At 34.1% G+C, this 27,869-nt stretch overlaps 1 protein-coding gene across 1 annotated transcript; it reads left to right on the forward strand.

Moving 5' to 3' along the window:
- Window positions 1-1,011: 1,011 nt before the first annotated feature.
- Window positions 1,012-27,412, forward strand: LOC126829961 (palmitoyltransferase ZDHHC23). Its single transcript, XM_050560163.2, has 6 exons — window positions 1,012-1,130; window positions 4,249-4,413; window positions 6,776-7,392; window positions 11,941-12,052; window positions 12,894-13,070; window positions 17,830-27,412. Exons 2-6 carry the CDS (start codon window positions 4,301-4,303, stop codon window positions 18,080-18,082), a joined length of 1,272 nt encoding a protein of 423 aa, XP_050416120.1. The 5' UTR covers window positions 1,012-1,130; window positions 4,249-4,300; the 3' UTR covers window positions 18,083-27,412.
- Window positions 27,413-27,869: the final 457 nt, after the last annotated feature.

Genomic DNA, 27,869 nt, shown 5'->3' on the forward strand with positions numbered 1-27,869 from the left:
GCTATTGACAACATAGGGAAACTATTTTCCAACGTTGGAATTTGAAGTTAAAAATGATATTTTTGCCAATTTCTCAGCTGGCAATAGCGAATTATAGGATTAATAGGATTATTCTTTAACAAGGTAGGACTGTTTATAGATACCATCTATTTTAAGGATTTATTTTAATACATTTTAAAATATAACTTGAAAATTTGCAATTTCCGCTATAATAACACAACATAAATCAGAGAGGTTTTAGGAGCCAAAGATATTTTATCTTGGGAAAAAAATCATTTTAATTGAGTTAGATAGATAGGCGTGTGGCACTTTGGTAATTTCAAAGTATTTACAATCTAGATTAGTCGTTTAAGTTACAAATATCATATATGTTTGTGACAATTCTCAATAGTTCCTGTTATCCAAAATACCATAAAACTACGAAATTCAAGCGATTTAGTTTATCGATACACATTATATGCATTGATTCATCAATGAAGCCTCCGAGAAAATCAAATGCCAAGGTCACGAATCAAATGCCAAGTTCAAGGCCAACCCACCGATACCTTTCAAAGCGAATAATACGCAATAAACTCATTTATTCCACCCCTTTACGAGTGACTGGCCATGTGCAAACATTTCTACATCGTATGGAACTCCCCCCATTGATATTGTAACCGTTAGTTCAACCTGTCAACAGTTTTCAATTTCGAAGCGTATATTGCTTACACCGTAAGCAAGCAATTTTAACTAAAATCAATTAAAATTGCATTTTAAGTTACAATCGCTCTTCGTTAAAAGTATAGAATTTAAAATTTCATTTTAATTTTAGTTAAAATCTATTTTAATGATTTTACATTAAGTATTTGTGAAATAGGGCCACGATTCTTAGTGAACGAAATGGTAGACTAACGCGTTAGAGAATTATTTCTAAGCTGTAGGCCATAGGCGCCCTGCGAGACTTGTGTATTGAGACTATAATATTATAGACTCGCTTGTCCTAACCAATAGAATCAGTTTAATAGCGAAGGTCTGGTAGACGGAGGCTTTAATGTCCGATATTTTTTAGAAAACACCTATGTGGTTGAATGATGTGCCTGTGAGTGTGGAAATCGGCCAAGTAGTTGTTCTGGTTGATGTTTATTTTACAGGTAAATTTAGTTTTTTATCATATCCGCTTATTTAGAGGTTTGATGAATTGGAAATGTTCATAATACACCCCTGTTTAGACTGTATGAAATGTACTATTGATGTTGTGGAGGGCAACAACATACACAACGTAATAATAATGGTATTTATAACGTAAAAATGTGAATCATGATTCATTGACATTAGGCCTAATGATCTATATGGTCTGCTACTTGTTTTCGTATTATTAATAGCCACCTACAGTTGAAGGGTTGAACGAATGAAATGTATCTAAAACTATCTAAATAGATATTATCTATGATCCATTCACTTGATTTGATATTTGTTTATTTGGTGCAATGTCTATTTTCTGTCTTGTCCGCAGGATTTATCTTGTAGATTTTTGTTTTACGTGTAGTGCGGTCCTCCTGCACTTACTATTAGAGTAGAGAAAACACCCTTTTCGGACAGCATAGGGATAGGTAGGCCTACATCTAAATAATCATGCCATAGCCTAAATATCAAAATAAAATGGGTATGAAGAATCCGATAATTCGCATGTTGTATGGGATGTTGGAAAGGTGGGCCTATATACATGGTCATAGTTAGGCATAGTTACATCGTTACATTTTCGGTATTTATTATACCACCTTAAGTTAATGGCCAGACAATTGAAATGGATAGACGTAAATAAAATATAGAGTCTATACTATTATTAGTGCCAGTGTTTGTTTAAATCAGTTGAGATTCTTGTCGCTTTTGCAATGTCTGTGCTTTATATCTGTTATTGACTGTTTATGTGTGGTAGGCCTACGGTCTTGCTACAAGTACAATGAGTAGGGCCTTCATTAATTGGACTGTTTATAATTATTTTATTGACGGTACATCAGCTAAAATGTTGACATTGTCATATCGATTGTTATTATGACCCAACCATGTTACAGCCTCCTTATTTATTATAATCTAGTGCTTTATTTAAAGACACATTATGGGAGATAAGATAAAGAGATGGCAGTTCTCGCTATAATAGTTAAAAACTAGATAGTGTAAAGGTAATTTGCTGAAAATTTCAGTCAAATTATTCCACTATGAGCCAAGAAAGAAGCGGGTGAAATTTTTGCATAGTCTCGGTCATCATTACTAAAATCATTAATATAAACAGCATAGTCTCGATTATCCACTTTTTTTGATTTAATTATCAATGGCTGTTAGCGGCATATAGGAATCTAATCCAGCCAACATCGAAGGCTAGCCTTGACATCGAGAGTTGATTATGGTCTGGATAAGTTAATTAATGTCTAATTGATAATTTAGATAACATTTCAGGCCTAAAGAAAGACTTGTAATAAGCAGATTTTGCTCTTGTATAATGCATGTTTAATCAAAAACAACAGAGACAACAGAATGATGAAGAATTGTACCTAAAATGAAGCATTTTAATGCAGCCCTTTTGAAATTTATAATCGTACTGCACGAAAAATAAATGTATTTTTGTTTTTGGACTAGACTCTGAATTATTGAAATAAAATTAAACCATATGTTAGTCCCGAAATGACCTAGTCTGTGTCGAGTGGACGTTTAAACCCATTTCTCTCTCTCTCCCATAGTACTATGACAATTTTGTTTTGAAGACTGTGATATTTGTTTTTAATCTTAGGTTGATGACTAAAAATATGTTCGGGAATAAGCTATTGAAGTAAACCAATGGTTAATGAGGATGTCAGCTGTTTCGTAACCTGGCTGTTTCGTACTTAGTTCATTCGTACCTCACATGAGCCGTTTCGTACTTCATGTCGTACCTCAAATTGATTCGTACCTTTTCCTATGTTGTTGAAATCAGTTAAAAGAAATTGAAATAAAGTTGAAACGATTTGATCAAATGCAACGGAAACGCTATTTTTAAATTTATAAAAGTGGCTGCCGAGCCATAATTAGAATATGCACGAGATTAGTTTATGAAATAAAGGTGAAACATAATAAAACAATTTTATCAAATTCAACAGCTGTGCTAAATTTATAAAAATTGCTGCCGAACGAGCATTAGCTACGATGATTTAATAGCGAATTTTATGCATTGATAATTACATGAATATGGAAACATTTAAATCATATACCACAGCCTGTTAAAATATTAAAAAGAGAATTAGCTACAATGATTAAATAACAAAAAGTGAATTGTTGCATTTAAAAAAACTAATAGAAATTTCCATATTGATATTACACAGCCTGCCCAATAGTAGTAATTCACACACAAAGAATATATTTGAACTAAATTTGCTTCAGCATTTACTAAATTTACATCGGTTATGATCGAAAGCCATACCTAAAATGAAGCATTTGAAATCAGCCCTTTTGAAATTTATAATCGTACTGCACGAAAAAAAAATGTATTTTTGTTTTTGGATTAGACTCTGAATTATTGAAATAAAATTAAACCATATGTTAGTCCCGAAATGACATAGTCTGTGTCGAGTGGACGTTAAACCCCATTTCTCTCTCTCTCCCATAGTACTGTGACAATTTTGTTTCGAAGACTGTGATACTTGTTTATAATCTTAGGTTGATGACTGAAAGGACAATATTGGTGCCAGTCATTATCACATATGTGATAGAACTGGTTAAACATGTTCCAAATATTATTTTATCACAGAGATCATTGCTATGATAGATGAGTAATCAATGTTTCAACAATAGGAAGTGACGAACGCAAAAGGAAAACACGAGTTATCCCTCTATAACAGATACATGGGAGAATTGTCCTTGAAAGCACTAAAAATATGTTTGGGATTAAGCTATTGAAGTAAATCAATGGTTAATGAATGTCACATGATGATATCTTTTTGTTTCTCTATTTACATGTAAAATAAATTTTCCATATTTTCATCTCATCCCAACGACTGGAAAAACTTTTTATGTCAGCCTTTCATGAGAATATTAGTCATACCTTCAGTTAGCTGCTTTTCAAATTGCGCTAGATGTTCATCTACATGTACTATGAATGTTCATTGAACTGTTCTACTGTAAAATTAATGGCGACATTCTAGTCCATGAATGATCGTTTATATTAATATTTAATTAGGCTTAGTACGCGGACAGGTATATTGGCTTTATGGTTAATCAATTAATGTTTTTTCCTTTCAGCTTTTGACGTTTTTATCCTTATCTAGATTACATGTATAATGAAATATGAAAAATGGCAGCTTCAGAAACATTATGTTGTTGTGAATATGAAAATATGCATGGAGATCGAAGTCATCTCTTGGCCTTCTGCTGTGATTGTGAGGCCTTTGACCAAACGTGTGACAGGTAAATATGGATGTATACGTCTTTTTACATGATCTCGAATTAAATTATAGTTTATTTCATCTAGTATTCTTTTATTGAGTCGAATGGCCGAATAGTTAGCACATGCGTGTTGTATCATAAGGTCTGTCATTGAGTCAACTGGTGTGGTTTTGATTCCCTGCTGGTTGTACGTGACAAGGAGTAGGGTCGCCTGTCCAACCTCGTGGGTTTTCTTTGGTTACTCCGGTTTCCTCCCACTGCTAAAGACACCTAGACGCAAGTCAATTATTGAAATAAAATTGAACCATATGTTAGTCCCAAAATGACCTAGTTTGTGTTTAGTGGACCCTCCCTCTCTCTCTCTCTCTCTCTCTCTCTCTCTCTCTCTTTTTATTGAGTCAAGTCTTTTCCTCTATTTTAAAATTGAATTGTTGGAAACTAAACATGGGCAACATCAATATACGACTCCATTTTCAGTCAAAAGAAAAAAGAGAGAGAGAAATGGGGTTTAACGTCCACTCGACACAACTAGGTCATTTCGGGACTAACATATAGTTTAATTTTATTTCAATAATTCGCTTACGCGTAGGGGTCTTTAGCAGTGGGAGGAAACCGGAGGACGCGGAGAAAACCCACGAGGTTGGACAGGCGACCCTACTCCTTGTCACGTACAACCAGGGATTCGAAACCACGCCAGTCGACTCAATGACAGACTTTATGATACAGAGCGCGCACACTAACCATTCAGCCATCCAACCCCCCCAGTCAAAAAAAAAAATAAAAAATCTCAAAGTAAAGAGAAAAACTTGTGTGTAGAAGCTAGACAAAACACTCCATAACCCTCCACCGGGCACTGTGACAATCAGCATTAAATTGAGTGATAAAAACCAAATTTTGAACAAATAACCCAAATAGTGGGAGACGAAGCAGTCTTAAGGTGGGCTCGTAGATCATGGAGATTTGAAGTTCGATTCGATTACATATTTAATGTAATGTAATAATAATAATAGTTTATTCATAATTACATGTACAAGCACGAGTGTGGAAGTTACAACAAACATTTCACATTGTGATGCATTACAATATCTTATTAAATATCTTACAAAATAACATAAATTTTCAAAATATGTATGTCAAAAGACAAGTCTCGGGGGGTTATCTCTGGTTCACTCGGCACATATACATACATACATACACACATACATACATATTAAAAACAATAGGTGACAGAGCATTCAGTATTCATGCACCAAAAGTTTGGAATTCATTACCTTTTAAAATCAGAAATTCTCCATCAATTACAATTTTTAAGAAAAATATTAAAACTCATTTATTTATAACTAAAGTCTTTCTTCAAAAGGGGATCACGGTGGCTAGGTGAATAAGACGCTGGCTCACTAGCCTGGAGGACGCGTGTTCGATCCCTGCATTGGCCGAGAAAGTTCATCAGGATTTTTTGACGTGGTTCTCCCTTGTCAGTGGTGCAGGACGGAGGGCCTGACAAGGACAGCTCCTAGTCGTTTGGATGGGACGGAAAAACAAGATCCCGTGTACACATTGGCATGCACGTAAAAGATCCTTTGACAGTTGGAATTCAATGTAAGAGTAGGCCGTAGTGCCACTGTCCGGGCAAAATTTCCCTCGTAGCACACTGTATGGTGTATGCCCGTCTTCATTACCCCAGTTCGGAGCAAAACAGTAGGACGTTAAACCCCATTTCATTTCATTTGTTTCTTCGAAAATGTATATTTTAATCCAGATCATGATATTTTATTTCAGAATTATTGTATTTTGTTGTTTTATATTATTTTTTACTACATACTTTGAGCACTATGTGAATTGTGAGCTATATAAATGTTCTTAATAATGATTGAAATAAACGTATATATACCGGGAATTTGAAATGGCGATGGAGTTAAACTCTGTATAATTGGGGAGGTGCGATGGATGACATACGTTTGTCATAGATCCATTGGAGTTAAACCCCTCTCTCTGTGTATAATTAGGGTGTTGGATGGTCGAATGGTTAGCGTGTGCGCGCTGTATCATAAGGTCTGTCATTGAGTCAACTGCCGTGGTTTCGATTCCTGAGTTGTACATGACAAGGAGTAGGGTCGCCTGTCCAACCTCATGGGTTTTCTCCGGGTCATCCGGTTTCCTCCCACTGCTAAAGACCCCTATGCACAAGCGAATTTTTAAAATAAAATTTAAACCATATGTTAGTCTCGAAATGACCTAGTCTCTCTCTCTCTCTCTCTCCCCCTCTCTCTCTCTCTCTCTCTCCCCCTCTCCCCCTCTCTCTCTCTCTCTCTCTCTAATTACTATCAACTGTAAAATGACCAGTTCCATCAGTTTTCTTAAGATTATCTTTTTGTGTTTGCAGACTTTTGACCTGTCGTTCCGTACCAACAGAAACATTACAGAGATTATGGGCAACCATACATGATAGATGTCGTATTCCATGGTTTTCTGGTAAAGGAGCTATACAGATCAAGCTGGATGTTATTGTTCCTATTATAATGGTACCAGCATGTCTGTCATTTGGAACCCTGGGGTATTTTGCTACTGTAGCGGTTTTGATGTTTATGCCTATTTTTATGTTAACTTTTTATACAATATGGCGGCGCCAAGGACATAAAAGGACACCATTTTTCTTTATTTGGGGACTAACGTCTGTGGTATTTTCATTCCTGATATTTAGTGGTTTTGTGATCAGCTTTCGTGAAATTTTATTGTGGGAAATTCTGTTGCTTTTTTCTGCCTTGTTTTTGATGTTTTACGCTGTTTTACATGCACGAAGACAACCTGGCTATTTTTCGGTTGTTAGTAAATCACAAAATAAAGAACTGCGATATCGGCCTTCTTTGACCAATGGTCATGTCAAATCTGGAAATCATTTTGATGATGAAAAAGAGTTTCTGGAATTACAAATGAACAGAAATGAAGATGCAACTTTACCTGCAGAGAAAGTGACGTGGATTGATTCAAGACCTATCAAAGGTAAGTCATCAGCCAAACATATTGTTCCAACAATGGGGGATCACGGTGGCTAAGTGGGTAAGGCGCTGGCTCGCTAGCCTGGAGGTCGGGTGTTCGATCCCTGCATTGGCCGAGAAAGTTCATCTCGATTTTACGGCGTGGTTTCCCCTTGTCAGTGATGCAGGACGGAGGGCCTGACAAGGACAGCTGTCTAGTCATTCGGATGAGACGAAAAACCGAGGTCCCGTGTACACATTGGCGTGCACATAAAAGATCCCTTGACAGTTGGAATTCGATATAAGAGTAGGCCGTAGTGCCGCTGTCCGGGCAAAATTTCTCTCATAGCACACTGTATGGCGTATGCCCGTCTTCATTAGCCCAGTTTGGAGCAAAACAGTAGGACGTTAAACCCCATTTCATTTCATTTCATTTGTTCCAACAATGATTTAAATCACTGAATCGTTATGCCAGTAAAAGGACATCTCGATCAAGTTCCTATTTCTTTTCATTAATTTCATATTTCATAAGTTCTTTCATAAAATTTAAGAAGAATGAAAGAAAATAAAAATTATAATGTAAGATTCATTTTTGTAGGGATTGAATGATTAGATGATATTTTTCATGTTGACGTATATTGTCGTCGTCCATGTCCGTCCATCCACAATTGTATGTGGACACTCTACAGGTCACAATTTTTATCCGATTTAAAACAACATTGGCATGTATCTGACCGTAACTTCATGGATTATGGATCCTTTAGAGGTCACAATTTTTAACTGATTTTGTTTAAATTTGAAAAGTAAGTTTATAACCCAAATATCTTGGTTCCTTTCGATATTCGCAGTTTGCACATATCTGACCATATCTTCCCGGATTATGGCCCCTGATTGAACAAAAAAATCACATTATTTTTTTAGCTCGTTCTCTGTCCATCTCTTGCAAAATGTGGGCTTATCTTACATGGCAACCGCTTGTTTTTTTATTCTAGACCATAATACTAAATGTTTGTAAAGAAAAAAGGATCTTTAGTTGCTGGATTATGGTTCTGATTGTTCGGAAATAATCAAGTTTTAAGCTTGTGGTCCCTCTAGAAGGGACAATTTGGATTCAATTTTAAACATACATTATGCAAGAGCTAAATCTGCCTATTGTAGGTCTTTCTTTAGGCCTGAAATGTTATCTAATTATTAATTAGACATTAATTAACTTATCCAGATTTTTTTTATAAACAGTATTTTTATTCAGGATGTCTGAATGGGAACGGGGAACAGGCTTAGCTGATGTAAAACCCCTCTCCCTTATCCAGATCATAATTAACTCTCGATGGCATCGCACTGCAATGTTTATTGGATTAGGTTCCAATTTGCTGTTCGACTTCCATTCATAATTAAATCATGAAATGAATAATCAAGACTATGTTTTTTATCCTATTCCTACTGACTTTAGTAATGATGATCAAGACTATGTTTTTTATCCCTACTCCTACTGACTTTAGTAATGATGATCAAGACTAGGCTGAACATTCAATTGCTAAAATCTCGGTTCATATTAGATCAATTTAACAGAAATTTTCAGCAAATTCCCTTTACATTATCTAGTTGTTAACTATTATAGTGAGAACTGCCAGTTCTTTATCTAATCTCCCATAATGTATCTTTACTGTACTAGTTGTTAACTATTATAGTGAGAACTGCCAGTTCTTTATCTAATCTCCCATAATGTATCTTTACTGTACTAGTTGTTAACTATTATAGTGAGAACTGCCAGTTCTTTATCTAATCTCCCATAATGTATCTTTACTGTACTAGTTGTTAACTATTATAGTGAGAACTGCCAGTTCTTTATCTAATCTCCCATAATGTATCTTTACTGTACTAGTTGTTAACTATTATAGTGAGAACTGCCAGTTCTTTATCTAATCTCCCATAATGTATCTTTACTGTACTAGTTGTTAACTATTATAGTGAGAACTGCCAGTTCTTTATCTAATCTCCCATAATGTATCTTTACTGTACTAGTTGTTAACTATTATAGTGGGAACTGCCAGTTCTTTATCTAATCTCCCATAATGTATCTTTAATAAACGTTTAAAAATATCACAGTTGCACCTCAATGAAGGTTGAGGGTGAAATTCTCAAAAATCCGACCGATACTGTCAGACGAAAGGGCCGCTCCGTGTACGCCAATAGTCTAAAAGTATGCATTACCAAGGTTGTGGACCCGGTAGAGGTCACAATTTTTGTCCGATTTTGATGAAACTTAAATTATACATGTATGTTTATATCCCAAAGATCTCAGCTCCTTTTGGATTGTAACTTCCTGGATAATGTCCCCTGATTGTTCGAAAAATCATGCTTTTAGCTTGTACACCCTCTAGAAGTCACAATTTGGATTCAATTTTAAAAAACGTTCAAATATACCGCCGTTACACCTCAGTGAAGGTTGAGTTCAAAATGGCCATGTATACGAAAGTTGTGGACTTGCTATAAAAACCTTTAACATTTTGGCATATTTTATAACCACTGATAAAATTGTAAGTTTGATTTACAGTCTGTATATGTTGCGATGATGAAATGAGTATATAAACAAAGTTGAACAAATTGGTTTGTTTACATTATATACTCTTCAAAAAAAGTAGGGGATATTGAAATGCAAATACCTATGCAGGTTTTGATATGATAGTCATGGACATTTGACATGCGTTGAAAGTATGTTCACAGATGAAGAACTTATCGCCCCAACAGAACCCCTGAGCTGCACATGCGACATGCAATAGCACCATACATGTGGGAGGGGTTCATTGTCAAATTTGACACTTCAAGGAAGGGTTGATGAAAACTGCCGCGTGCTGGTTTATCTATCCATGTTTGCTTTCCTATCGGTTCTTGCAAGAGGAGTGGGTCAGATTGCCCCAAATCGTGATAAGACAGTTGATAAGGAGCATGCCACGACGAATTGCTGAATGTCTGAGGATTGGTGGAGCAATTACTCATTATTTAGACAAAATTAAAAAACGTCCATTTTCACTTTTGACGGTGCATCTCTTTTGCGAGTGAAATGGGGCCTTCAGATAAGTCGCCCATATGAACTGTTTATGTTCATGTATAGGCAATTGGCCTGTTCTTAACATACACTGGTTACCTCTAATAAAAACAGCAGTGCATTTCCGCAGTTTTGTATTGTTTTTGAATATCCCCTACTTTTTTTGAAGAGTATATCAATACTAGTAACTGGTCTGACCAGTCTGGTCCTGACTAAATTAGCACTTTTTACTCTATTTATGCTTGAATTAACAATTTTTTTTACCATTTACAGTCAATAAGATGTTTGCTTTAAATCGACTTTTACATGTTTCATTTATTTTTTTTAAAGTAATTTTAGAAATGTTTTCAGAATTTTACCCGCAGCAACTAAAACGTTACTATTGCCGGCTTAATTTTGCTTATTCAATTTTATAGAGCTGTTTTTAAAGGAACTGTAAGTCAGAATAGGAGGTTTTGGATTTTTTTTTGTGGTGCTAATTCATGAGAAGATGAACCCAAACAATATTTAGCTTTCCTTTATCTTCTATTCAGGAGTTACGCCTCTTTTGCCTAATATAGTGATAATTTGTTGCTTAGATACAGACTAGTTTTATTAATTGAACCGTGCTATGAATAAACATCTTCCTATTGGTTGGGTGTAGATACAGTGATAGGATTATTAGAATGAATATGTGACATCACTTGCTCATCACATGGATTAAGAATGAATATGTGATGTGTAGTCCATGTGACATCACATATTCATCACATGAATTAAGGCTGTAATAAAAAAAAGGGGGGTCTGACACATACATGGTCATATATTGTAAAATTTTGACCCTATTTTTCTGGAGTTTGTGTAACATATTTATAATAAATGCTGATTTCAGGTACTGTCATTTTATGTGCTCTAATATTTATCGGGAAATGTTGTCCTTCTAATGGGAGGAGGGGGGGGGATTACCGAATGGTTAGCACCTGCGTGCTGTATCATAAGGTCTGTCATTGAGTCAACTGGCATGGTTTTGATTCGCCGGTTGTGCGTGACAAGGAGTAGGATCACCTGTCCAACCTTCCATTTCCTTCTAAAGGAAAGGCAAAAGATAAAATTACTATTGAATATATGACAATGATCTATATTTTCTTATTAAATGACATATATGAGTGTAATATGATTTCTCTAATCTGAATGGGGATCACATGGCTAAGTGGGTAGGACGCTGGCGTGGTTTCCCCTTGTCAGTGATGCAGGACGGTTTCCCCTTGTCTAGTCGTTCGGATGGGACTAAAAACCGAGGTCCCGTGTACACATTGGCGAGCACGTAAAAGATCCCTTGGCAGTTGGAATTCGATATAAGAGTAGGCCGTAGTGCAGCTGTCTGGGGAAAATTCCCCTCTTAGCACACTGTATGGCGTATGCCCGTCTTCATTAGCCCCTGTTAGGAGCAGAATAGTAGGACCTTAAACCCCATTTCATTTCATTTCATTTCTAATCTGAATTATCAGATATGCTCCTTTAAATATATATTTATATTTTTTATTGCAGATGGAAAGTTGATGATAAATTGCAAATATTGTAATTTTCAACGTCCTCCCCGAGCTGGTCATTGCAATATCTGTGGATTGTGTATAGCTGTTAGAGATCATCACTGTGTCTGGTAAAATACCTTCTTTTCCCCTCTTCAACAACATCATTGAAATGTATTGATCACATTATTTTCTGTCAATTTTCAATCTGTTACTCAGGCCTGGAAATAACGGTTTTACCTGTACCTGACAAAATGTCAGGCACTAATGAAATAATACCTGACATTTTCAACTTAGTGCCAGTCATGTATTAATAATATCAATAAAAAAGACAAATCAGTGCTGGACAAAATGACAGACACCAAAGGTTTAGTGCCTGACAAAGCCTGAATCTGTGCCTGACATTGTCTGTGACAGGTGCCTTATTTCCTGGCTTACTTGTATGCAATAAGCTACAAGATCAGTGCTTGTATCATCTCTCTCTCTCTCTCTCTCTCTCTCTCTCTCTCTCTCAATCTGAAATTAGGTGCCTGTCCAACCTCGTGGGTTTTCTCCGGGTCCTCCGGTTTCCTCCCACTACTAAAGACCCCTACGCGCAAGCAAATTATTGAAATAAAATTAAACCATATGTTAGTCCTGAAATGACCTAGTTTGTGTCGAGTGGATGTTAAACCCCATTTCTCTGTCTCTCTCTCTGAAATTAGGTTGTTCAATTTCACTTGGCTGCAATGTGTTGTTGTGAATTGTAATTGCTTCCAACTATTTCAACAGAAAGGTAGGAAATAAAATTAGAGATAAATATTTTGTCATCCAGTCACTTCATTGCTTCTGGTTGTTTAAGACTTGGTAGATAAATATTTTGTCATCCAGCCTCTTCATTGCTTCTGGTTGTTTAAGACTTGGAACTTCAACTCAACTTCTAGTTTATGTTTAGTTCAATAGGCCATGTTACTAAGATTTTACTTTTTTCAGGATTGACAACTGTATAGGATCAAATAATCACAAATCCTTTCTGGCAGCCATGTTTTTATTTATATTTTGTGGTTGCTATGGTTCTCACCTTACCTTAACAACTATTTGCACTCCAGAAATGTACTTTGATTGGATTCTTGTGCCTAGTGATTGCAGATGGCTTTATGAGGATTTTAGGTGAGTAAATTTTAATCACCTGCTTTTTGCCCCGTCTTCATTAACCTGGTGCAGAAAGGTAGAACATTAAACACCAATTCATCTTGTATCATTTCACTAGCTTTTACTTCTTATTTTATATGTTTTTAAAATTTTGGAAATATATGAAGGCAATCAGCTATATGGAATTGTTAGTTCGTGTAGAAAGATATGGTGCTCAAGGTATTTATTTTACAAGTATAAAAAATGTTTCCGTTTTATCGAATGAACAATTTATTGTTAATTCGCGTGGAAAGATATGATGTTAAACATGTTACAACTGGTATATTAGTCGAGTATTTTACATTTTACAGAAAGTTTACGTTTAATCGCAAATTCCAATAAACAATTTATTTTTAAGTTGAAGGGAGTGTCCTACAGGTGGTAGACCATATTAAATGCTGCTTGAATGTGTATTTTCATAAACTTTGTATGCAGATAGATTATTATTCTGAAGGTTCGTCTCGATAGAAATTAAGATTTTGTGTGAAACAGGTGTCCTGGAAAAAATGGGTTCACTAACATCAAATATCTGGTTCTACAAATTGTATTTGTCCCTTCTAAGCTAATACCTGTGCGGAACAAACCTTTCCGTTTCATCGAAAATTCCAATAAATAATTCAATTTTAAATTCAGTGGCTACGAAAACCCTATATATGATATATCACAAGCCCTACCTTGCATGATACTCACCCATCCTAACTAGAAATTTGTTTTTCGTTAAATTATGGCGGCCATTTTGGACATCGGACAGAACCCCAACCGAAAATGACGTTACAGAAGTGACATAATCTCAAAATTGTCTTTAGGGACAAATTTTGACATAGAAACAACCCGTCCCCAAATATCGTTTCGATTGTGACACACTAGCTAAAAGTTCACTAAGTTTGTGCCCTGCCTCGCCGACGTTCAACATTTTAAATTTGACAGTCTACTTAAGACTTTTGTTGAGTTTGCGGCCACCGCAGCTGTACAGGGAGGGCCACTGGGCGTATTTATTTATGCCAAATGAATAACTTAAGAAGACCACACACATAATTTGGCTAAAATTACTCTGAACATGATTTGGTAGTAAACTTATAAAATAAATCATGAAAACCTGGGAAAATAAAAATGCCAAAAGGTTGCTTTTTCCAGAATAATCTGTTGATTTGGAAAATATATGATTCATTCAACAACATGTATCATATAGCACCAGAAGTAGCATTTTCTTGTGAACATTGTGAGCCATATTCCATATCCATAGGTCGATCTTTTCAGGAGTTACGAAGGTTTCCTCAATGCGCTCAATTTCAATGAAATAACGGCGGCCATTTTTAAAGATGGCCACCAAAATGCAATTTAGCAAAGTAACCCGGAAGTCCATCAACCAAATTTCAACACTGCAGCCACCAGGCTAACTGAAAATCATGGTTGAATTATTCATCAAATTGGTAATGATGTTCCAAAATCCCAGGTCTGTCACATGGACTAATATAATTTTCCTAATAACATGTACATAATACAGTAAACTTCGCACAAGTCAGATCTATGTGGACTGTCTAATTTTATCTGTGTTAAGCGAAGATCCGAGTTAGCCGAAGATCAAAATTCAATCTAGGCTCGATTAGAAATAAACTGCAAGAGCTGGATAATAATTGATTCAAGCCACATTTCAAGCTTTTGTTCGTAAGTGCGAGTAGATAACTTCCGTTTTGGTGCGAGTAGATAACTTCCGTTTTGTCAACATCTTTGAAAATTTTCCCTGAAAGTGTCTTGTGCAGCAGATAGCGAGTTTCGAATTTTCCGGGAAAATTCTACTATTGTGTCGCGTCAAATAGGCTGATTTGAGTAAAAATGATCGGGGAAAGTATTTTGGGGCTCTGTGCATGGAATACCTAACTGTGTTTTAGACCATCGGGACAAAACTGGCTTAGTCAAATTCTGAACATACTGCTGATCTGACTTAAACGAAGGAAAATAGCTGGAATTAGATCAAACAGACTGACCATTTTGATCTGAGTTGACCAAAGATCGGACTTAGGAACTCAGACTTATGCGCATAAATTTAATAAGAAAAACGTGGAGTTGAGCAAGGATCCAACTTATACGAAGTTTACTGTATTAGCTTCTTACCTTAAGTAAAGGGAACACAGGGTAAATCTACTAACAACCATACATGTACAGTGGAACCCTAAAAATAAACGTTCATTCGATGAACAATATATTAAAGTAGCTAAGTCTCTAACTCAATATCATCCAAAATCTTCAACATTGAAAACACGATTTATTTGTCAAATTATATCAACATTCATGTTGTGATCTTACCGGAAAAAGATGGGCTTTTGATATCCAATATTTAAGACAAAATAAACATTTTACCATTGGTACACGAATCGTGTACCATAATGCGCTTCAGCCCCAGTTGTATCAAGAGACTCGAGGGACGAGGCTAGACACATTGCACCAAATCAAACGGCGTATGCAAACTGGAATAACCAGACGCTAGAAATTTGCACTCGCTTGAGACTGCTGGCTTATTTCGCCGAACATAAATGATTTGAAATTGGAGTAAAAACCGAAACCATTGAATGTAAATCAGTTTATATAAATTCATATTACAGTATTATATGCGTTGCGACCCACTTTTGTCAATTTCTAGGTCCCAAATGTTAGCGATTTATTAGCTCCTTTAAGTAAATAATCTGAATACACTTGATCGATCAGTGACCGTGTCATTGACCGTTTAATTTACATCACAGTTTAAACATACTGATATTATAAATCTATGATTTGATTTGAAAATGAACTATTGATTGACATAAATTCTCAGGGCCGTAACTAGCTCAGAGCAACGAGGGGGGCGGGAAGTGTTCTCGGGGGTGCTGTAATATTGACGGACAATGTATATCTATTTTTTTTTTTATGGTGGAAAATTTTTTCACAGGGGGGGTGGGGTGGAGGGGTATGGGGCGAAACTAGTTACGGGCCTGAACATTCTACGATAGATCAGTCATCATTTTACATAATTAAATAATAAATGACTGACTATAATAACAGGAAAGGAAGATGGTAAAATTACCTCTGAGGTTGCAACATTGCTACCACCTTTGAGCTCGTCAGAATGAATTAATTTGAATGAAATTGTCAATATATTAATTTTTCATTATTTAGTTATATAGCAAGAATGGCCAGCTTTAGTCTTTATCTAAATCTTACATAATGTGTCTATAAATGGCTATAATCACCAAATTATACACCGGCCTTCACATCCTATATCTATTTATATAGAATACACCGGCCTTCACATCCTACATCTATTTATATAGCAAGAATGACTGGCTCTTTATCTAAATTTTACATAATGTATCTATAATTTTATAAATGTCTATAATTATAATCAATTAATCTTACTTTAATTCTTATTAACAGAGTTTCCGATAACCATTTTTTTCCGGTTTTATACCGGTAGATTTTAACATGTACCGGTAAATTTTAACATGTACCGATAAACAATCTTTCCATCGGTTCCATCGGTCCATGGGACCGATAAACGTCAACAAATTAACTGCTCTACTTTATCTCTGGTGTCAAAAGCTTCGTGGCAATGGCTGTCAAACAGCGGTGCTCTTTATAGTAACTTGAGTCAAGGGCTTTACTAAGGGTGAATCTAATTTTCAGACATCGGCATTAAAAGATCATAAAAATAGTGCCGGTCACCGAGAGGCCGTATTCATCCATTCCCAAAAATCCAACATGCAAACTCACATGGCACAAGCACAAGAAAAAAATGATGACAATTTAACAGCAATGATGAGAATGGTTTTGTTTATGGCCAAAGAGAACATTTCTAGTAGTAAATTTAATGGACTTATGCAATTACAAAAACAAAATGGATGCCCTGCGTTAACTGGTGTCATTTACACCCATTCCGATAGTTTTGAAGATATGGAAACGGCCTTGGTTCAAACAACGGTTGACGAATTGAAAGATAAAATAGCTAGCAGTAAATTTGTTGGTCTTATTGTTGATGAAACCGTTAATGTAGTCACAGAGAAAAAACTAATAATATTTTTGCGAATTTTAAATAACACCGCGAAAGCCAAGACAATATTTTTAGGAAATTATTCAGTTCATAGTGGCATGGCCGAATATATCGTTGACAAAATAAAGGAAGTTTTTAAAGAATGGGGAATTCCTTTAAATAAAGTAATTGGTTTGGCTAGTGTGATGACAGGAATTCGGAATGGTGTAGGAGTTAAACTGCTAACTGACACTCCGTTTTTGATACACGTTCACTGCATTGCTCACCGCGTGGCTCTTGCATCACAGGATGCCGCCAATTTATCAAAAAAGATTGGTCTTAATGTATGTATAAATGTCTATAATCACCAAATTATACGCAGGTCTTTCCATCCTATGAAGTTGTTGGGTTGAGTTCTTTTACGGACATGACACATGCTAATGTATACACAATATCTTGGTTTTGTGGCCTGTACAAACAAGTAGGTGCTTTTCCTGGTCAGGCCCTCCATCATGCTCCACTGACAGAAGGGAAATCATGCTAGAAAATAATAGAAAGCGTGTTCTCATAAAGACAGCTTTTAAAGAGTTTGAAAACAAATTGAAAGTAGAGATAAAATATCAGTAGGATCAAATTTTATATTATGATATAATATTGTCAAATAGCCTGTTTTGCAATATTTCAATATATCCATGTATCTGTTCCATCTTAATGAAACATTCCTTCTTTTTTTTCCAGGATATCTATGTGTTTTGTTACTTCCTGTTACAGCCTTGTATCCTGTGCTATAATGACATTCGGCTTCATTCATCAAATAATACTTATCAGTCAGAATTTGACGTCTCAAGAACTACATACAGCCTCAATGCGAGGTCTCACACACTGTGTTTTCTTTGCAAGAAACAATGTCCATAATCAAGGTTTCCTTATAAACTGGATTGAATTTCTGTTTTATCGAAAACGTCGAACATCATCCCAAATTCCTTTATAAAATATCAAATCAAAGCATCAATTCATTATGAAATCAAACGTTTAACGAGTTATAACCGCAGGACCATCTCTGTTTATAAAATATGTGAGTCTAGGAATATTTCCACACTAATCTTAGATAATGGATGGATATAACGCATTAAAAATAGAGTGGTTTATTTTACATCCATTACAAACCCAACAAAATACAGGTCTAATTTAACTCATTTTGCCATGAAATTGACCATTTCAAAAGACATTTTCACTCAAATTACACTGTATAATCTTCTTTCAGAAATTCAGGGAAGGCGAGACCACGGTATCTTCCTGATTATTGTATGTCTTTGGACCAATGGGAAAACCAATACTACTTATTGTAGTAAATGTAGCAATCGGGAATTGAGCTGATATTGTTTATAATATAATTGCGTCAGGAATATAATTAGCATTAGTTAATTTCTATGATCACAATTTAAATGAGACAAAATTATTCATTTCTAAAATATCAATATAATGAATTTTTATATGACCTCATTGAAATGTGGTCATATATTGCAGTCACCCTCGTCCGTCGGTTCGGCGTCCACAATTGCTTGTGGATGCCCTATAGGCTAAAGTTAATATCCGATTGACTTTAAATTTATACATAGTGTTTAAGGTCACGAGACGTAGAAGGCTATACATTTTCAAGGATTTCTGATAATTACTGCCAGAGTTATGGCCCTTAATTACTTCAAAAAATCTTGCGAATGCTCTACAGGCCAAAGATGCCTATACATTTTCAAAGGTTTCTGATAATTACTGCCAGAGTTATGACCCTTGATTACTTCGAAAAATCTTGTGGGTGCTCTACAGGCCAAAGTTATAATTCAATTGATTTTAAATTTATACACAGAGTGTTTAAGGTCTTGAGATGAACAAGTATATTGATTTTCTAGGATTTTTGATATCTGAACAGCTAAATCTATGACATTAAATTTAAATGTGTGTAATGATTCTCTGATAATTACTTAATGAGTTGTTACTCTTAATCAGATTTTAGTATATTATAAATGTTCCACTACCAACAAAAGTAAAAATATTCGACAACCCTTGCTGACTGCCCAGATGACTTAGCTGCTGTGGGTTTTTGTTTCGTTGCCTGGCAACCTCTCTATTTGTGTGGAAAAGTCAAATAACACGTTTTAAAAGACTAAATAACATGTTATCAATGTTTATTTCCATATATTTGCCCCCCAAAAAAACCCCAAACAACAGTATACAAAATTAACTTATTATTTGATGAAACTTGTAAATTTGAGCTTTTTGTTGGTTGCATTATAGTCCGGTTGTAGCTGGTCAATTTAATTGGGGTTTTTCTGGTTCAGATATGTGCCACACATCACCACTGAATTTTCTCAAGCCCCACCTCTGTAGACAAATATCTTGTGTCCTCCACTGCCTTCGTTTACTCCCATACCAAGTTCCCAGGGATATAGAAAACAGTAGTTTAGAGGACATGGAGGCCTCGTAGTAAGCTCCCAGGGATATAAAACAGTGGTTTAGAGGACATGAAATCCATGTACTAAACTTTTAGGGATATAAAACAATAGTTTATAGGACATGGAGACCTTGTACTAAGCTCCTACGGATACAGAACAGTAGTTTAGAGGACATGAAGGCCTTGTACCAGGGGTACAGAACAGTAGTTTAGAGGACGTGAAGGCTTATAGTTATACACACACATCACCTATAATACTGAGTGACATTATTAAGTAGCAGTACGCTAGAATTGAAACTGATTAGTTTAACAGTTGATGTTTATATCAACGAATATAAATATTTCATAGTCAATGGTTATATTTCTAGACTCACAAAGATATTGTTGCTTTTATTATATTTTAATTACTTATGTTAATAATTAATATTTTATATACATACCTCTATCTATCTATATTATTGTATACCCGGTATTTACTTTCTTGAATACAAATTATCGTGAAAGAATAACAAGAAATAATTGTAAACTGCATAGTTTAGACTTACAAGGTATTGTAAGATGTTCGAAGAGGTCGGTCGACACAATATCATGTTGGAAATGTCCCAGAAATTAGGCAAGTTGACCTAGACTTGTTTTCTTGGAAATAGATAAAAAGTCAGTTACTAATCTCTGTTTTTCACTTTTAATTTGAATCAGCATATATTCGCATAAAAATGTTTCTGCAGCCTTTTCTTCTATTAAACTAGAGCCAATCTATTTTAATGATATTTATTTATCTTAGTTTTTATGTGAACTGGGGTGTTTGAAAGATTTTGTAAGCTTTCTCACATTGAATTCATCATAATATTAGGTTATTTTGTAAGATTATTAAAACATTGCTTGACAATGATACATGCATGATGTTATTGAACATGCTTATAATGACAAGAGAAGCCTAGTCGAAACATCGCTCAGTAATAAGCAGTAATTGTATTCTATAGAATTGTGAACTGTATACTCCAGTTCAATTACTAAATGGCATGGTAACAATTTATATAATAAGCTAAGAAGTGGTAAGTCCATAAAGTTGTGTATTTTTATCATGTTATACTCCCACATAAACAGTCATGTAAGGATGTATTAATTATATTAATTAAAAATGGTTTAATTATATTATTTACAGTCAAATAGTAGACATGGTTTATTTATATTATTTACCATAAAATAGTAGACATGGTTTATTTATGCCATTTGTAGTCTAATAAGGAACATTATTTATAGAATCTGTAGTCTAGTAATGAACATGTTTTATTTATGATACCAATGACATTGTTTATGCCATTGTGTAGTCTAATATTGAACATTGTTTATTGACCATTTATTTTATGTATTCTATTTGTAGTCGAATAATAAACATGCTTTGTTTATATCATTCATAGAATATTTAAATTATGTGAGTTGCTCCCACAAAACCAGACTTTTGGTCATTTTTATAAAAATAGAGCTGGCAGCATATTTGAATAGTCAACAGCCTAAGCTTTCCAAAAATGCAATTCTTTTTTAATTTGTGGTATCATCTGGAGTTCGGCTCATTCACAACAACAAGACGGCATAGAGTTTATGCTTCCGTGCACGTAGTACAAAATGAAGTTGTGCGACAAAACACCTGGTTTCGTGGGAGCTGGTCACATATGGTGTCATCCTCTGCATCGTTTGGATATTTTTTTTCTGCAGTGGTTTGCATTCCTTCTGGTGAACAGATTTGAAAGAAACATAAGCATAATTTTTGTCTTGCTTTTTTAATAATTTAAATATTACGAAACCGTCTTTAAATTGTGCTTTTGTTTTAAAATATGAAGAATAATTAAACTTGATTCTATACTTTAAACGCACATTAGGTATGATTAGATAAAGAACTGATAACAGAATATGCTGAAAATTTCAGTCAAATTGCTTTATTCTGAAGCGAGATATTAGCAATTCAATTTTAGGTCTAGCCTAGATCGTCATTACTAACATTGGTATGATAATAAACAAAGTCTTGATTATCCATTTTTACTGTAAATTATCCATCACAAAGTGTATTCAAATCCAGTAATTATCACAGGCTAAAGATGGCATCGAGAGTTGATTATGGTCTAGATAAGTTAATTAATGTCCAATTAATAATTTAGATAAGATTTAAGGCCTAATGTATGTTTAATTAATTAAAAGAACACAGGCAAAATAATTGTTTAAGTTACAATGAAGTTTGGATTCCATGAAATACCAGCAGAAAAAGATAGCAAAAAGTGGTCAATTTGATATCATCATATATTCCATAGGTAGTATTCCCTAAACCAAAAAACTTGACAAGATATTATGAAATTAAGAATTGTTTAATTCATGACACACATTGGGCGACGGCGCTTTATCATCAATTTTGTGTTATTTTTAGCCTTTGTATCCTTACAGAGATCCAATATTACCTGCCATTATACCAGGGATTCGTCTGCCTATTTATTGTACTCTAAGTAAGGAGTTATTTCATGGTAATTTTTATAACCCCCCTCCCCCAACATACTGCTTTAACATAGTAAAATTGTTTATAATAAATCTATTTTACTGTATTTTAAGAAATTGAGTATGCCATATTTATAATTTATACTAGTTGGTAAATTGTGTATATTTGTGATATTACATTAGAATAATGTGTACATGTAATTGCTGATTTATTTAATAATAATAATAATAATAATGTATGTGAATATTTAACGTAACATTTAACGTAACTGTTATGTCTGTTTCATTTGTATGTACAGAATAACGTTAAGCTTTGTTACGCAGATTCAAGTTATTGTCATGCTCTGGTTTGTCAAGTTATTTGTCAGGTTCTCGGTTGACTGATTATAGCTGTGTTAAAGCCTGGTTCACTGATTATGGCTATGTTGGACTCTGGTTCACGTGTTATTCCGTTTATTAATGATAGGACAAGCGTACAATTTTTGTTTTAAAAAGACTCAGTATAAGTCAGCCTGTTTACTACTTCTACTTTCGTATTTGGCCAACTGTGCTGACAACCAAAGAAATAAAATTGTTAAGTGGTATATCTTCACTCTGGATTAATCTATGGACATAAAATATCGTAACAAGATAGATCCCGTAACAAGATAGATCGTCAATCCAGAAAACAGATCAACATAATATAAAATCAAAATCAAACAAAATCAAACAAAGTGTACAGGGGCCTGTTTCACGAAATTTTAACTAAGATACAATCCAAATTTTAGTAATTTGATTGGATAATATTAGAATGATTTTAGTATCTGCTAAAATTGGATTTTTATCTTTCATTAAGATTTGGAGAAACAGGGCCCAGGTCTACTGTTTATTCCAATATGTGGTGTATCTATTTCTGTAATATATATATATCTATATATGAAAAGCTGGTGTATATTTTATGGCACTGTTAATATTATTAAAAGTTCTATAATTGTTATAAATATATTTTTTGTTATCTACTGTATTCTCTATATCCTATTTTCATTTTACATGTACATAAAATAATTTCAAGGAATACTCAGTTCTTGTATGGAAGTTAATATTTCACAAGAATAGGTATTATGTTGCAAACATTCAAACATTTGAACTGAAAATTCACCATTTTTCAATCAATCTGATCATAATACAGATCTATATTTTGTTTCGTTTTTTTATATTTTCGATGTCCTACACTACATAAAGATCTGACAAGTTATAGCGATAGGTCATGTCAGGGGTCAAAAGACCGACTTATGACCCTATGATGTCAGACATTTGTTTAACCAATCAGCATTGATGTTACTAGTGGATTACCCACAGTTCCGTGCAAAACACGCCTAAAGCTTGCCGTGACAGACCGTTTCATTGGCTTATCCCCGACACCATTCAGAACACGAGTTAAATAACAACTCTTCCAGATCCAAGTGTAGTAAAGACAAGTAAAACGAAATTTTGAACTATAAAAACGAAATAGGATCTGTGTTTTAACCAGATTGATTTTTGCCAGCCATTTAATTTTTTCATTAATTTGGTATACAACATATTGGTCAATCATTTAATTTGTTCATAAATATTTTTATAAAACATAATGGTCATAACATGACATCCTGTAAAGATACATTATGTAAGATTTAGATAAAGAACTAGCCATTCTTGCTATAATAGTTCGAAAATAGATAATGCAAAATTAATTTATTGAAAATTTGTTGTTTTGATAAGATATGTGCATTGATTGTTTATTATCGTAACCACAGTACTGGTTTTTCAAAATATAGCCCTCGCTTTTCCATTTTAAAATTTAATCAATAAAATCTGCTTAACATTGGATCCATCAGATGAACTAGAGAGTTGATAATGGTCTTGTCATGTTAATAAATGTCTAAATAATAATATAACATGGGGGGATTAATCAAGCAAGGGGATTATCGAATACAATGGTGTTAAAAGTATAGTCTGTTTTTTTTAAACTACTGGGTTTAAAGTAATAAACAACTTTATTCACAATAAATTTCATAAAAGTAACAACAAAAATATATGTATCAAACATAAATCATAATCCTACTAAATGTGATATGGCGTCAGTATATTCAATTGCACTTTTTACTCCATTTAACAGTTTGATTTTTAGATCATTAATAGATTCTTCTACTCTTTTATAATTTTGTCTTTTAGGGGGCAATCGTCCCCCGTTATCCAATTGAACTATTGTATTTTCAGTAAAAGTCTGCTGGTGCTATTGGGTTTCGTATTTTTTACTCTGTACTTATACCCCAAATTAACTAAATTTTGACCTTGAGAATTAGGAATAAACCCTATGCGAACTTGAGCCATTTTAAAAGATATAATGTAATTGGGGGTGACAACTATCCTTATATAATGATAGTGAGTTTCTAATCATATATTTGATTGATTTATGAGTACTGTCTGAATGAAAGGTAGGTGAATAATATTTAAGATACTCGATAACCGATGACACATGAATTTAACTTATATATTTTAATCATTAAAATAATTAAATTTTAACTAGGTGAACAGTACTAATAAGGATACAGTCTATTATCCTTTGTTTACTTAAATTTTCACACCACTACCCTATAACACCAGTTGATTGGGGGCACAGTGGGATTAAACCGCAGATTTAGCTCTTGACTAATGTATTTTTAAGCAAATTTTTTTTATTCTACTAAATGTTGTTTTAGAGATATATTCCCTCAAAGCTAATGAGGTCATCAAGAAATCTAATATTTCTTATGCCCTAGAAAAATATAATTAGAGATTGAAAGTGATTTTTAAGTTCACAATACATAGTATAATAAAAAATATACTTAAATGTCAAGCTCAAGTTTGGTAGACAATTTTCATACAGTTTGAAACTGAATATGGTTTCATAATTGTTTTTAATAATAATTATACAGTTTAAATATAATTTATGTATTTGGCGTAAAAATATATCTTTTACGAGAAATCCTTAAATTAATTGTCTGGTTTTGCTAATCATTTCATATTTTATATTAAGTGGTTTGAACCATGAAACCTGTGTTATGTATATTGGTACTTATTAACATGTTAAAGGTTAACGGAAAAGCTTCAATTTTTTTTTAAATAATGCAAGTAATTATGTCCACATATCCTTTCCATAAGTATAACACGAACCCGTCGTTCTCCGTAAGTAATCGTAACTTTACGTCAATAAACAATCTGTGACGCCATTTTAGTCCTTCTGCTCATATTCTAGGCTATATTTCTATGAGCAGTCACGGATTGTTTATTGACAGAAAGTTACGACTACTCAAGGAGAACGGTGGAAATTACTAACGTTGACATAAGTATAACACGAACCTGAACATCAATATTACCCGCAACAGGTAAATTTCAACGTTAGTAATTACCGCCGTTTTCCGTCAGTAGTCGTAACTTTACGTCAATAAACAATCTGTGACGCCATTTTAGTCCTTCTGCTCATATTCTTGTCTATATTTCTATGAGCAGTCACGGATCGTTTATTGACAGAAAGTTACGACTACTCAAGGAGAACAGAGAAAATTACGAAGATTGACATTTACCTGTTGACATAATTACATGCATTATTTAAAATAATCCTCCCACTGCTAAAGACCCTGACGCGCAAGTGAATTATTGAAATAAAATTAAACCATATGTTAGTCCCAAAATGACCTAGTTTGTCTCGAGTGGACGTTGAACCCCATTTCTCTTTCTCTCTATTTAAAATGAAAATTGAAGCTTTTCCGGTGACCTTTAACTGTATAGTTAGCTGACCATGAGTAGCCCTCTTTGTTTTCCAAAATATGATCAATTCTATTATTTACCTTGGGTGAGGTACAGGTAAACATTAAATCTAAGTCTGATTAATGTAGATACAGATGGTGTACCTGGTTAAAAACACTACACCTGTATGTTGGGTAAAAAAAACACACATTTTCATCAAAGAAACCAAAGAATATTTATGCCTGAAAAAGAATCACATACATGTTTGTCAAAATCCAGAAATGTTTATAGAATTAAAATATTGTCCTCTGCGAATATTAATCAGGAGCAGAGTTTAAATATTTTTTCACAATTAGAATTACCAGCCTAAAGACACTATTCTAATTGACCAATTCTGATATACTGTTCAAACCCTATATAGTAATCAAGACATTAAAGGGACAATAACACTCTTGCTGGCTTGACAGCTCCAATAAATAAATATTAGCCTTATTCTAAGTATTAGATGTTTAAGTGTCCTACCTGTTGTGTAAATTAACCATTACATCCTTTTTTACTTGTCCAGAGGGTTCGAAAATATTTTAACATCCAAGTCACATTTGAAAAGGTTTACTTTAGGCTTTTCAAATCATTTAGTTGAATTTTTCCAATTTTTTAAATTAGGTGTGTTAAGATAAAATTTGTATCATCAATTAATTGGAAAATTGTAAAATAGTACAATTTGTTGACCAGAATAAAGATTGGGACATATTATTCAGTTACAACAAGAGTGGTATTGAGCCGTTAAATAAACAGTTCTATATAAAACAATTATTATATTTTAATTGGAGCTACGTTTCTACATGAAAACAAGAGAATGCCTCGGATTAAAATATAAAACCTAATGTGAATTACTTGTATGTGTGTAACCTAGTGAAGTTTGGTTGATAATCACAGTTGTGTGTATCCTCTCCCTTTCAGTTACCTGTCTTTATTGAAATTTGAACTAATTGATATTGTGTTTTGCTTATTAGGGAAGGATTCTATAATAGATAAGGGAGAAATATATCCTGTGAGTTAATGAATTATATAGACAGGGCACTATCACTTAGCATTTTTTAATATACATGTAGCATAATTGATTTAAACAGCCATTGATTTAAGTTAGGTGGAAAATTTGAGACTATTAAACAAATCCATGAGGGAGGTTTAGACAGGAGTAAACGACCCTTGTTTTTTTGGCCCAAATTTATAGACTCAAACTGATTTAAATTGTTATTTATCCCCCCCCCCCCAACCGCCCCCATCTGTCCAGACACACCTACCACCTTATCTTCTACACACATGGGTTTCCATGGCTCCTCAGTAGATGTAAGTGCTTCTTATTGTCAAATTCTCCTTCTTATGGACCAAGGTTTAACTGAATTGATTTCTTTTTAAAAACTGAAACAAAATGTTGTCGTTTATGTAAATTATACGGGATATATATTATAACTTGGTATAAAGGTATATAAACCTTATTTGTTGATTTTATTAAAGATAATTTTCTACTCTTCCTGTATATAAACAAGTTTATATCATCCCCTGATTCTACTAATTTACTATAATAACAGGTGTAAAATTATAATATACTATATAAGACAAGAAAATAAACATGTATTCTATTTTTGTCTGGTTTTGTGAATTAAATGAAATGGGGTTTAACGTCCTACTTTTCTGCTCCCACTGTGCTAATGAAGACGGGTCAGGTTTTGTAACATTTTCATCTTTCTGTCAGTGGCATGTATGAAGGGATGTGGTCATGGACCCCCTCTCCCCTCCTCGAGAGACCCCGATCCTACGGCTCCACAAAGTTTGTATCTGCAATTTTCCCCATCTTTTTTCCAAATTTCTTTCTGAGTTGACTCTATTTTTACTCTAGTTAGTTCACGTAATTTGTCTAAAAATGAAGAGAAGACTATGGCGGAGGTTAACCGCCATTAAATATACCATTTAACAACTTCAAAACATACAATTACCAGCGATCTAAACAGCTCAACTATTAAAAAATAAATTTCCTGTTCAGGCCTCTTCTCTTGAAAGCTGAACAATGTGACATCTTACAAAAATGCTACAACAAATTTTT

This window comes from Patella vulgata, chromosome 8, assembly GCF_932274485.2.
Source record: "Patella vulgata chromosome 8, xgPatVulg1.2, whole genome shotgun sequence".
Taxonomy (NCBI): Eukaryota; Metazoa; Mollusca; class Gastropoda; family Patellidae; genus Patella; species Patella vulgata.

What these genes read in the sequence shown, in the direction of transcription:
- LOC126829961 (XM_050560163.2), top strand. Translation starts at nt 4,301, where the DNA reads ATGGCAGCTTCAGAAACATTATGTTGTTGTGAATATGAAAATATGCAT. An exon ending in TGATTCAAGACCTATCAAAG is followed by an intron (nt 7,393 to 11,940) that starts GTAAGTCATCAG and finishes TTTTTATTGCAG; the next exon opens with ATGGAAAGTTGATGATAAAT. An exon ending in TGGCTTTATGAGGATTTTAG is followed by an intron (nt 13,071 to 17,829) that starts GTGAGTAAATTT and finishes TTTTTTTTCCAG; the next exon opens with GATATCTATGTGTTTTGTTA.